General features: G+C 44.6%; 1 protein-coding gene across 1 annotated transcript in view; it reads right to left on the bottom strand.

Moving 5' to 3' along the window:
- The window catches only part of FNDC3B (fibronectin type III domain containing 3B), a 338,058-nt gene that overhangs the window by 89,847 nt on the left and 234,096 nt on the right, over positions 1-14,115 (bottom strand). The window contains exon 7 of the mRNA XM_072808084.1: positions 5,404-5,462. Within this exon, the coding sequence (XP_072664185.1) occupies positions 5,404-5,462 (59 nt within the window). The remainder of the gene's footprint in view (positions 1-5,403; positions 5,463-14,115) is intronic.

Below are 14,115 nucleotides of genomic sequence, written 5' to 3'. Positions count from 1 at the left end.
CGCTCTGAGAACGTTCTGAGAACGCTGTGTCGTTTTCGAAGAACAGCAGCCTTGGCTTCTGGGAATGCGCTCCTAGAGCTAAGCAGCTGCCACCTCGATCACTCCTCCCTCCTGTGCTCCCGCTCCCTCCCTTTCACCGACTCCAGGCTCTCCCATTTCCTTTCTTTAGGCCCTGGGATCCCCTCAGAGAGGGAGTGCTTTGTCTCTGGGAGAACTTGGAACTCACTTCCATTCCAAGGACGATGCCAGGAGATTACACGGTGCCTTGGAGAGAATGTCACGTAAAGGGGAGTCCTCAGCACGAGACGCAGCCTCCAGGTGTGCAGCCCCAACAGGAGATTGGCGCTCTGGGCACTCTGGCTGGTGCAGGCCTACTTGAGAGCAAAAGCATTCCCACCCGAGCTTCACCTTCCAGGTCTTCCTCTCTCTCTCTCTGGAGGAAACCTTCTCGCCAGCAGTGACCAATGAAGTAAAGAGGGACAGCTCATTGTAAGAATCGTCACGGCTGATACCCAGAAACAGAAGTCTAGAAGCCATGAAACCGACTTCCTGGTATTTAATTATCCTACTGTAAATTGAAGTCAATCTCCTTAACGATGATGATAAAAGTGGTGATTTCTAGTCACGAAATTCTTGGCCAAGATCCAAGCGGCCACTTGTTTTGGCACCAGAGATGGAAAAGGGTCCGCTGTGTGGGTTACCAGCGCAAGCCTGCGTAGAAATTAAACTGCCTTGAAGTACCTTGAAGGATTCATAACATCACCCTTTATTTCTAAATAACTACATACAGATTAGAAGTTGTTGTCGTCTACGTTATTTATTAAATGCAGACTCCAACTGGAGGGACGGGGCTAGGTAAAAGCACATCCATGTGCATCCCCATTAGGAAGTAAATGACCCCCTGCATGAGATTGTAGCTCTTTGATATACAATCTTTAGCTCTTTTTCTCCTTGTCCCTTTTTCTCTCCTGTTCCTTCAGTATTTTAATACTTTCCTGCAAAATTTTACTATCTTAATTCTTGGACTGTATTGTATGCAAATGATACTCATTACTTGCATCAAAAATACAATCTACTCTCATAAAACTACTAAAACGATTCCTCCCACGTTAAAAAAAAATATTTCTATGTAAGTTCGTGGCTTCTAAATTTGGTCAGAACTTTGGAGTTAACTATGTGGGAGGCCTGCAGATCCAATTAGGGAGCACGTTAAGGAAATATTACCATGGAGATATTGGCTTCACTTCAAAAGTACCATCAAGAAAAACAATACCACGATGGAAAATTGAAAAGGAAAAGGTCAGAGATCATTATAAAACAAAAATGCTCAAATCTAGGATTTCACAATCCTCTGTTTCTGTAGCTCCTTAAGTGCTTGCTAAAGACCTCAAATCTTTTCAGGTATACAGCTGTTTATTTTTTCGAGGAATGGCTTCTTGGAGGGGCGGTTGTTTCTCTTAGGCCAGTTTACTCCCTTCTGGAACCGGCAAAGCAATTGTTTCCACAAGCTAAACATTAGCGGATGGAAACAATGCAGGTTACATTTATTTACATCCTGAAAATAAACAGCTCAGCAGTATGTGGGGGACAACATGTAGCACCATCACCCGGGCAGATTCAATCCTGCGGGGCTGGCGGCAGCGCGTGCTGATAGAGGTTTGGTCCAAAACCGCTCAGAGTAACAGCCGCCTCGTTTCTGTGATGGAGCAGCGGCCAGGCCTGCGGATCGGATCGCAAGGCACCTAAGTCACCGCCTCAGGACAAATATCTCGTAACTTCATACCCTGTTTTACTCAATGACCAAGCCAGCTGGATCTTTATAGTATCCAGGTTTCTGAAGAGTCAATGACTTGCTTAATTCAGGTGGCCCCGAAGTTCTAGAAAGATGCCTAGAACCCACACATCCTAAATATTGTTTCTATAGCAAAAACAAATCATCTACAGAATCTCAAAAGGGAAATATGTGCCTTGGGAGCCTGGGTGGCTCAGTTAAGTGTCTGCCTTCAGCTCAGGTCATGGTCCTGGGGTCCCAGGATCGAGTCCTGCATCAGGCTCCCTGCTCAGCAGTCTGCTGCTGCTTCTCCATGAGCCTCCCCTATGATCATCCTCTTCCCCTCTCTCTCTCTCTCTCTCTCTCTCTCTCTCTCAAATAAATAAAAATCTTAAAAAAGAAAAACATGTGCCTTTTATTTAGAGGTATTATCAGATGTGGCTAAAAGAAAAAAGAAATTCCCCAAGTGCCCGACTGCTGTGGCTCTGCTCCCTGGAAAGCAGCCGGACCCCCGTCCCATTCCGGGGGTGGAACAGGGAATTTCGCTTTCCCATCGGGATACCCTATAAACTACAGGGCAACACTCCATTCCGAGCCCTGTGCAGACAGTACATAACTCATGTCTCACATAGTCCCCTGTGGCAGTTATCATCCCACCTTTCAAAAGTGAGGAAACCGAGGCCCGGGGAGCTTGACGGGGGGCCAAGACCACAGACGGTTATAGCCCCGAGGGCCAGACTGCAAAGCAAAGGCCCTTCCTCTCTGTGCTGCTGCCTCGAGCTCTGGCACCCGGCTGTCCCCACATACCCCCAGGCTGGCTGGACCGCATCGGATGCCGGCCAGCCTTCAGGCATCTGTCGCCCTTGCCAGAAACTCGCTGCAGCCACTGCAGCCTGCCACACATCGACTCAGCAAATATTTGTTAGGGGCTCACTAAGTGCCAAGGACAGTGCTGGGTATTAGAGGCACAAAGATAAATAAGACACAGTCATGAATAGGAACTTCAGGCAGAGACAGGGGAGGAGAGGCAGGGAGGGAGAAGAAAAATGTGTGAACCACTAACCAGGCTAGGAAGGACGGGGGGGGGGGGGGGGGGCGATCACCAGGCAGACAAGGTTATGTGGGGGCCAGGGGTAAGAACGACCCCCGAAATACGTCCACGTCCTGACCCCTAGAGTATATGAATACATTGCCCTGCAAGGTAAAAGGAACTTTGCAGACGTGAGAAGCATGAGGACCTTGTGAGACAGGGACTGTCCTGGACATTTCGGGTAGGCTCCGAGAAGGAGCTAGGAAGATGGAAGGAGCCACAAGCCAAAGAATGCAGGCGACCTCAGGAAGCAGCTAGAGAAGATGAGGAAACAGAGTCACCCCACAGGCTCTGGAGAGAGCCCTCCCAACACCCGGACTTTAGCCTCGTGAGGCCCACTGTGACTTTCTGGCCACTTGGATGACAATCTTGCCCATTCTACACCGCGTGCCCTATCTGTTCACATAAGAGCTAGACTATCGATCCTGCTCTAAAAGAGCCTACAGTTAAATGCCTAATACATGCTGAATCAGGAAAGGACTAGAGCACTTCAACAGTGCTTTAATCTTGCTAGAGCCACACGACTGTCACTTCTGGGGTAAAGAAACGACAAGGAAAACACTTGTGTTCACACGAGGGAAAGACAGGGCTGCGAGGTCTTGTGCTGACATCTGGGCCACTGCACTCACCTGTCTCTCTGCCCCCTCGCTCTGCCCACGACTCAGAGCGGTTTCCTTATTCTGCTGTGCCTTTCCCATGACTCTCTCCCCCAGCCTTTTCTCACCTCTCCCCATGCTCACTCCTCCAGCCCCACGGCTGTCACCCCCTGCTCTGCTTGAACCCTAAGTCCAGGCCCTGTGCTCTCTGACCCCATCCGGACCCTGTCCCCCCAGCACTGCCCTGTCAGACACCTGTCACGGCCCGCTGCGTTCACCCTCCCAGGTGCCCCGCTAGGGAAACTAACTCAACACGTCTAAAACTGGCATCCAAGTCATACAAAAGACACAGACACCAGCCCATCCTAGAGGAACCCACAGATTCCCAGGAGACTCAGACCCGATGAGTATCAGGTATCACACACCTCCACGCAGGCATGGTGAAGCTAGGATGGGACCGGAGCTCTAAGGACCACGTGGAGAATCCCACTCAAGGGCAGGGGCAGCAATCCGGTGAGACTCCAAGGAAGCCACTCTTCAGGGGCGGCATCTAAGGCTAAAAGCCCAGCTACCTGGGACACCAAGCACCTGGCAGGTTCTAAACCTTACTGACGTCTCTCCGTCGCTCCAGCATTCACCTTCCCCTTGCCGCGCACGCGGGGGCCACCACCCAAATTCTGACTCCTCTGTAGCCTGTCACCAACACGACAGCACCAGCTTCCTGACGCTTGCCTTCCCGGGATCATCCTCTTCTCAATCCTGTGCATCTGTCAACTGTTTCATCATCCTGGAAGTAGAGCCCTGACCAGGTACCTTCTCTGCTCAAACACGCTCGATGGCCACCTGCTCCTTAACCAGCATTCAGTACAGATCCCACGGCCCAATGTCGACACCCCACAGGTTCCACTGCCCAACTTGATGTCCCACAGTCCCACCACTCAACGTCGACGCCCCACAGGTCCTATCGCCCAATGTAGACGCCCCACAGGTCCCACCACCCAACGCAGACGCCCCACAGGTCCCACCACCGACCAATGTTGACGCCCCACTGGTCCCACCACCACCCAACGTCAACGCCCCACAGGTCCCATAGCCCAACATCGATGCCCCACAGGTCCCACCACCGACCAACGTCGATGTCCCACAGGTCCCACCGCCCAATGTCGATGCCCCATTCCTCTCCCCGTTCCCTACTGGACCTGTCCTCCAACACGCTTCATGCTTTCAGGTTTAGTCAAACTCAACTGTGCGTACCCTGAGGCATGTTAGAACTCTTCTGTTAAAAAGCCTCAGTGTTTTAAAACACACGAAGGATCAAGGTTTTCCAATTAGGCCAGAAAACATCCCAAGAACTTTGGCTCTCTGACCACACATGAAAGGCTGAGTCAACATTTTGAATTTTTCACTTGAATTTCAAAGCATTTGGCAACATCAAACTGAAAACCTCACAATATCACCACTCCTACCAATTTTTTTTCCCTTGCCATTACACTTCAGTATTTTAGACTTTTTTTCCCCCCTCAGCTAATATTTAAATACCTTTTTGAAATTTACCTGGAAAAATACTTGTGGAGTCACTGAGGTTTTCAAAAATTATTATTACTACATTTACACAGGCTAAAGGAAATCACCAAAAAAGAAAAACGTTCTGTAGACCTGTGGCGGGCGAGGGTGTGAAGGGGATGATATGTATCCTTGAAACTAGGAAAGAATATCTAATTGCGTTCAGAGTATCTAAACAGAGAAGACATTCTGGTGGATTCTGGATGAATAGAAGGCTGCTGTTCTATATTTTCATGCTCCATTAATAACAACACTGCTTCATAGTTTATAAATAATCGGCAATAGAAAGGGGCCCTTTTGTTTACCTCCCATGTGGTGAAAGAAAAGTACACTTGAAATGCTTAAGAATGTGTCATTTATGCTGAGAAATCCAGAAGACATACCTGTGGTTTCTCTATTCCTGAAAGAATGTCTTGCACCCTCTTTACTTCCAACTCATACTCTGTGTGGAAAAAGAGAAAAAAGAAGAACCGTTAATTCCAGTAGAAGGCAATAACGTCAAGTTCCTTCTCCAAGGCCTCCTCTCCAGAGCCATGAGGTCAGTTGCCAGTTACCGCGACCGTTTGGTACCAAGCACGAGATCATGAAAAATCGGGAATGGGCATGATGATGCAGGGGTGGGGACTTCACTGTGGTCGTGGTAACTCGCCACCCTACTGGTTTACACAGTCACAAAGTCGGCAAGAGTAACACCGAGTTCCATCTAATAATGCGACAGGCAGCAGAAAATAAAAGGTCCAAGAAGAAAGGGGGAGACTGGAGCGGTTACACGCGGAGAGCAATGGAGAGATGAGGTTGAAGGACAGTGGCCAATTCATCCAGGGCTGTGAGTTCAGATTTTTTTAGTTCAACTTTTATTCTAAGTTTAAGTGGAGGGACTGACATGGTCTTTTTTTTTTTTTTTTCTTTTTTTTTGAAGTCTTAAAAGCTCTGTTTGGCTCTCATGAATAATGGACATACAGGGAGTGGGAGAGAACACAGAGACATCAGTCAGAACATTGCTGCGCTGGCCTGGGTAAAGCACAGAGCTTGCCTAGGCCGGGGATGGTAGCAAAGATGGGGAGGATGGGGAGGAGAGAACTGGTTTTAGAGGTACAGGTGTTGAAGGACTGGGTAACAGAATGACAAGAATCAAGGATGCTCCTCAGTGTTTGGCTTGATCAACTGGAAGGATGAGGATATCTTTTAAATAAGATGGGGAAGTTGGAGGTTTTGCAGTAGAGCAGGAAGTGTTTTAGAAATGGAAATGGGAAAGTGCTTGAAGTAGAGAGGATGGGGAGTGAAGAATGGGTATTAAGAAGATAAAGACTCTAAACTTAGGACTACATTTTGTAGAGGAACCCCTTGACTTTCACAACCTACTCGACGTAATCTAATTTTGATTTTTACAGATTTATTCAAATGGTAAACCTAATGATGTAGGAGGTAAATGCTGGAGTTCCATGATTGTCAAGACACAGGTCCTCACCCTCAAACAGTTCAAGTCTAGTGGGGGGAAAACGAAAGCAATGCCATGTGATAGGTGCTTTGGTCAAGGTGACCCAAGACAGATCCTTCTAGAAGGCTTCCCGAGAACCAGCATCTCACTGCCCCTGTGGACAAACAGGTGTTTGGAGGTGACAAGGGAAGCAGAACTAGGGAGTGAGAGGTTAGTAGGCCTAGCTCCTCACAGGGCCGTTGAGACTCATTGCTCGGGTGTAATCTCAAAAGCCACCTTTTCACAGAATCCTACCTCAACCCCACCCTCTGCCCAGCCTCCACTCATTCTCTTATCCTACTTATTTCCTTTCTATCCATTACCAAAATCTAAAATTTCTCTTGTTTATTGTCTTTCCTACGAAAATATGCACTTCAGGAAGGCAGTCATCCTACAGACTCAAAATAAATTTTCTTCTATAAAGAACCAGATAGTGAATATTTTTGTTGCCTAAATGAGTGAGACAAGCCTAAGTAAAGAATAATAAGACTTCAAGTTGGCACCACCCTAACCTTTAAAAGGATCAGTCCTTCATTTTTTCCTATTGCATTCTATTTAGTACAACCTGTTTACCTCTATTTTGGTGAGAAAAAGAAACAGGCTGGTGGCAAATTACAACTGCAAGAAATTTCACATTCAAAAGACCAAGTGAGATCCTTATTTATAATCATGTATTCAGGTTATGATACAGGTAATAGTTTGTACCCCTAAGTCAAGTCAAACATGTACATTCGCTCATACTTTTGGGAAGCTCCTACTAAGGAAACTATAAAGTGTAACTGAGAAGTTAACTGTCCACAAAAAAAAAAATAATAATAAAATAAAATAAGCACACTTGGAATAAATGAACTGGTTCAGGTGTTAAAAACAAAGTTTTCTCAATCTCTGGTTATTCTAGAGTTTGTAGGACCCCGTGGTTTCAAGCACTCACACACACAGATCCATTCCTACAGCTCGCTGAAGGAGGTCACTGCTTCCTTCGGCCACCACGGACACAAGGCTAAGGAGCCAGGGGCCAGACACCATCCTTGAGGTGATAAAGGTTTAGGCTAGAATGGAGATAATCACCTATCCAACAAAGAAGGAGGGAAGAACTAAAGAGCTCGGCAAGAGAAGAATCCTCCGGACCATGTGGTAGATACAGGGCATGAGAGAAAGGCGTGAGAAAGGACGCCTCGTCCCACAAGAAACTGAAGGCCCTTCCCCCTTGCTTTGGGCCCACGGGCTAGCCTCTAGCCAGCTTTCAAACACAGTCAACAGGACAGATGCTCAGGCTTTTGACAGGAAAAGGAAAAATGAAAAAGGAGGTTGTATTAGAGGGGCTGGGGGTGGGGGGCGGGGTGCATACTGGTTTAAGACAGAAAAGAATGGGTTTCAGGTAAGAGCCAGAAATCTAAGTGAAAGGTCCTGACTGGGATAAAAACAAGGGCCAAGGGGCGGTCACTCAGGACTGGCCTCGTCTGTCTTTGCTTAGAGCGACGAAGGCTGACCTTGCCGGAGCCCCCAGGACCAACGTGCGAGGTGGACGGCCCGTACCCCAGGGCCTGGCAGCCGGCAGGCCTCAAGCCCATCCTGTACACCGTGGGTGCTCACCTGGTGCGGAGGAGCGGGGCCGGGGGGACTGGGACTGCGGCCAGCCCGTGGGCCCAAAGCAAGCAGAACCTCCGACTGCATGGTGACAGACTCGCAGCACCTGGGGGCTGGGGGCCCAGGGGGAGCACGTGGGGGGCGAGCAGGGGCCGAGAGCGGTGGGCGTCCGCGCTGGGGTGCGCGGGGGGAGGCAGGCGGCGCAAGAAGCCCTCCGGCCAGGTCCCACGGCACGGCCTGTGTTGTTGGGCTGGTTTCTTTTTTTTTTTTCTCATCTGGGAGAGGAGCTGTCAAATAAATGGAGCAAAGGCCTTTGGATCTGGGAGAAGGTATGTGAGAAAAGGAAGAAAAAGTAGGCCATGAATGGAGCCAAATAAACAAAGGATTCTGAGAAGATCAAAAATAAAAAGGGCAGGGCGAGGGGAGGAAAGGTAGTGACAGGACAATCACTGCCCTATTATATCAGGAGAAATGCAGTTTCAAAGCCAGACCGGATTCTTTCTTTCGTGATTCTAAATTGTGAATACAGAAAAAGAAGAGAAAAATGCATTCACACCACATTTACTGAACGCTTTTCCATTTGCGCTGCCCCAGACGAAGAGAAAAGGGTAAATAAATGCCGGGCATACAGCTTGCACACACAAGAGTGAAAACAAAATCCGCTGAACTGAGCTAAAGTGACCGTTACTTACCCCATATAAAATAAACTCCTGTACGAATGCTAGCAGCCCGGAATGAAATGCCAAAATTCACAAGTCTACCACCTAAACAAGCGACTTCCCTCGGGCCTCGGCCTACCTCTCCCGAAGCAAGATTTAGCTACGCCTCGGAGAAGTCTGCGAATTATCACCCTTTCCGTTAAAGAGCTTTGGAGCTCAGCGACCCAGGATATTTCAGAGTTTGGATCCAGCTTTCACCCTGCTTTCTTTTTCTCTGTGGCTCCGTCTCTCTCATGCTCACGCACACACAGACCGTGTTGCGAATATGGAAAAATAAATAGTAGCTAATGCTCTCACTAAAATTTAAAAACAAAACCAAAAAGAAGAGTTCCGGTGATCTGCCTTCAGGAAATCTTTTGTATCAAGGTAAAAAGAAAATAGGTCTCATTTTTGTTTCTGTTTCTACCTCCTTAAGGAACCTGGTTTGCAACAACTGAACAGCAGATTGTCCTAGAAGAGGCAAAAACAAAACAAAACAAAACAAAACAAAAAAAAAAAAAAAAAAGAAAAACAAAAGCAACCAAGGTTCTGGCACAAGGTTGTCAGATGAGGTTCTTTTCATTCTTCCCTCTGGTTTGCAGCAAGTCAGTAAATCCAGAGGCAAATCTTAGAGGCCAACTTTGTATTTCTTTCTCCTCACATTGAAGCTGCCATGAGCTAAGCAAACAGATTAAAATTATTTTCCACCTGCTTTAATTTTGTTGCCACCATGGCTGACGTGGACGGACATGACAACTCAGCTTTCACATCACTACCTTCGTAATATTTGGAAGCCTTTTCCTTGTAATGAAGACTGCTGATCAGGAAAGAAGGATCATAGGGTACTCTCAGACACTGCCAGAGAATGGGCATTTTGTCTTATAGATACAGACACCTCTGGGGGGATACGTAATTTCCTGAAAAAGAGTGAAGAGGGAAGCCCCTAGTTTAAACATGTCTCAATGAGTTGAGAACCACCCAATTTGCAAATGCCAAAGAAAAGGGGTGTGGGGGGGTTCAGCTCAGTGACTTACATTTTCCTTCTCCCAAAACCAAATCTCCTCCCAAGAAAATAAAGCATTTTTTAGCAAAGGGAACGTTAAAATAAAAATATACAAGCAAGCAAATACTTTAAAAAAAAAAAAAAAAGAAAGAAAAGAATACCAAACAAAACAACAACCCACACACATAGAGGGAATATGTGTCATGTGAAATTTAAACTTTCCACAAATAATGGTTTTCATGTTTGCTCCAAAAAGAACTGTAAGTTCAGACTGTTTGAATAACAGTAAGGCCTAAACTAATTAAAATAGCCCCCTTTATAAACACAATTTACTTCTTTGGTTTGCTTCACATTTTTTCCATCTTAGAAAAGAAATACAGCTAGACACTTAGCTGCTAGCTATAGAATGTACTTATGGTTGTAAGAGCCCCTTCATTCCAATGGGATGACATCAGCATTATTTCTCTGTAAACCTTCTGTCTCGTTCTCATCCGCATGGCTCATTTACAGATATGCCCGGCATAACATAATATGCTTTCTCAAATCTGCCAAAGAGCTGACTTTGCTACTATCTTTAATACATTATATACAATAAACTAGGGGCAAGGAAAATATGCAACTTCTGGTCATGCCCATTTTTGGGATAAGAGGCTTAAAAGCACTCGATACTCAATAAGGAACTAAATGAATGGAAATAAATACTTTTGGATAAAAAAGAAAAATATGACTCAATAAGTAAGGAAGAGTTAAATATCCAATCACGGCCTACCAATGCTATCAAGAATGAGTGGGGATGAGGCAAGATGGTTTAAGAATGCTTGCTGAATTGCTTTTCTAATCAGAAAAAAAAAAAAAAATCTGCTATCTTCATTTCTACACTATTACCTATGCTGAGGAAAAAAAAGAAGAATCAATAAATGCATACAAAAGTAGCACTAATTACTTAAGAACTTCCATTTAGTGATTATAATCCAGAGTTAATGGTGTTAAAATCAAATATTAAAAATGTACAAAATCGCAAGGAATAAATTTGCATAATCTAGGACAATGCAGTTGGTCCCCAAGGACAAATATTCCAGAAATACCTTCGGGTATCAATCATCCTGATGCTAAAAATGCAAAAGCAGACATCTCTCTAGGCATTTCGCTGGTTAAGTGTTTGGTTACTCTACTGAAAATTCTGAAAGATAGCCAAGGGAATTTCAGACTCTCAACACTAAAGAGAAAGCAGCAAGCAGGTGAACATATGTTGTGGGAAGCTGCCTTCCAGTCTAGGAAAGTATTTTCAAGAGAACTTGGGTTCCCAATAGATTCTGGAGCCTTAAAAGGAGAAGTGAATTCCTTTTGCAGGTGGAGTGCCCGGCTGGACAGGAGGGGTGGTCAGAGAATGTAAATGGGACAAGGAGGGCTCATTTCCTCTGAGCTTTTGTCAATATTTCTGAAACTAAATAGTAAAGAATGATTTTCTTGCCTGGCCCAGGATTTGAGCAAAGTCCTACTGGGAATATTCACATGAATCCACTCGTAGGCAAAAATGGGTCTCTCTGGACAAAAGCTATCTAACACCTGTTACATAGTAGGAGGGGCAACACAGAAGGGTTAGGTCTGGGACTTGAATGAAAGGGAAAGCACCAGATAAAACACCTTTGTTGACCCCCAGGGTCAACTCAAAGTTTATTTCTCAACCACCTTCTTGGAATGCCAACTAAACTGGGTTGGTTCTCCCTGAAATACTAGGAAATTCTACATTCACTTCTGTCAAGTTCCCAAAGGAAAAAATCCTTGTGTTTACTTCACAAAAATCACATTCATACACAGAACTGGACAGACATAGCTAGTGCTTTTAAGAACATCAAATTAAAAAAAAAAAAAAAAAGAACATCAAATTAAACAGGGATGAAAACCCCACAAAAATGGATAAAGTATTATATAGATATGCTTGCCAGGCAGGCTGGACTCTAGGCCAGTCCCATCCTTTCCCTCACTCTGTTGTGTTTGAGACATTTCACTGGCTAGCTGAGTCCTAACCTGTGCCAGATATAGCTCTTTTATTTTGGGGGAAGGCTCAACTCCATGATTATCCGGTAAGAGTTGGTACCCTCCCTGGGTGTGTAACAGGAAGGCAATCGCTTAAACACAGGATAGAACGACTTACAAAGATAATTAAAGTTTATACACTACTTTCTGCGTTGGCATCTGTAAATGTTTCCACAAAATGTTTTTTCATTAAGATCTGACATGTCATGTTGAAAACTTCTCAAGTGGCTTATTCAAAACCTTTGCAAGACTGTGTCAACTGACATGCAGAATCCAGAGAGAACAATTTTATAACACATTAAATCTGAAAGAGAACTTTAATATTTATGTCACCTATACAGCATGTTTTGAACACTGTTTACACCTACATTTTCTTAATTGGTGTCCCATATGACTAACATAGATGTTTGGGGAGGAGGATGGATATTCAGTTAATGGCCAAAGAACCCAGTGAAGCTCATCAGCTGATATGGAGGCCAAATTCAGAGCTAACTTCATGTACTATAACCCCAAAATATTCCCCAGAGTTTTAGCACATGGAAAAGTCATTACTACCAGTGGTACAACCAACCTCACCCAGGAAATCAGCAAAGGATGTGCCTGGGTATGTATTCAAATCCATATTAGACACCAGGCAGGTAACATCAATGAGTAAAAGAAGGTGGTCATATTGGGCAAAAGGGAAGGGTAAAGACTATGGAAAACTGCAAAAGCCCTCACCCTATTTAACAGGGGCAGCTGCTACATATGGCAGTCAGTTATCACCAGGCAGGATCATTGGTCTAAGGTGGACAGATATTGCCATTTTTCCAAAGAATCTAGAAATGGAAAAATTTTCATGACATTTGGACAAGCATACCTTGGCAAAACATTTTTAATCCATAGAAAAGTGAAGGAGTTAGTACTATGAACACGCGCATGCCCTTCACCTAGACTAATTTTTGCTAACATTTTGCTATGCTTGCACACTCACCTTTTGTCTCTCCATATACACACACACAGTTTTTGAGAACCACTTAAAGGAAGTTGATCTTATGACAAGATCTTAAATTTACCCTAAAAGCTTCAGCACATCTTTCCTAAGAATTAGGACCTTCTCGTACACAACCATGACAACGTCACAACCAAAAAATTTAACGCTGATAGAATAAAATCTAAAATACATCCCATATTCAAATATTCAGATTACCCCAATTGTCCCAATAATACATTTAGTTTTCTCCCCCCTAATCCAAGCTCCAATCAAGGAACACACGTTGGATTCATCTGTCAGGTTTCGTTAGTCTCCTTTAATCTAGAACAGAAGTCCCCATGTTTTTCTGTCTTCCTAAAGTTGGTATTTTTGAAAGTCTAGACCAGTTTTCTTCTAGCATGTAGCATTATCTGAACTGTGTGACTATTTCCTCATAATTAGATTCAAATTAAAAACTTTTGGCAAGAATCCTATATAGATGCACTTCTCATCCATTACGTGAGGAAGCACAGTACCAGTTTGAATCTCTTGGTGATGTGCTACACTGTGATCACGGGGTTACAGTGCGGTGTAACTGGTTTCCCCATGGTGAAAGCATATTCTCCTCCTTTGGCTTAATGCTTAAACACTAATGATCTTTGCCAGAAGATATTATTATATGAATAATTGCAAGATGGTGATATTTCCAATTTGATCATTCTTTCAATGTTAACTAGTTCATTCTTCACTTTAAGTACTATGAATTCATGGATTCTTTTTTTTTTTTTAATTAAAAAAATTAGAATACTCCATTGCAACCACTCTTTCCAACGCTAAAAGTATGTACCCAGGGGGAGGCCCTTCAAGCTGTTTTCTATGCCCCTTTGTCCTTTTCTTTAGAATTCTGTTTTGTACACCTGTTAAATATTCTGGCTTAAGGTCACTTGGCCAATAGCACAAAAATGTGCAGACTGCTGGTTGGAGATTTTAGTAGCATAAAGTAGAATTTATCCAAATTATTTGGATTTGTCAAAAGCCACTATTAACCAAGGATTTTCTTATTTAAAAGTAACTAAAAAGAAAAACATCATGCAAATATTTCTAGTTTCTAAATATTTTAGAAATTAAAGTTAAAACAAAGTAGCCCAATAACCCAAAAACCAGCCATCTTAAATGACATGTTAAAATACAACAAACTTGAGACCCCTGGGTGGCTCAGTGGTTGAGCACCTGCCTTTGGCTCAGGGCATGATCCCAGGTCCTGGGATCGAGTCCCACATTGGGCTCCTTGTGGGGAGCCTGCTTCTCCCTCTGCCCATGTCTCTGCCTCTGTGTTTCTCA

This window comes from Canis lupus, chromosome 31 (assembly GCF_048164855.1).
Source record: "Canis lupus baileyi chromosome 31, mCanLup2.hap1, whole genome shotgun sequence".
Classification (NCBI taxonomy): domain Eukaryota; kingdom Metazoa; phylum Chordata; class Mammalia; order Carnivora; family Canidae; genus Canis; species Canis lupus.
Note: the sequence above shows the minus strand (reverse complement) of the source record. Positions and strands in the feature narration are given on the sequence as shown.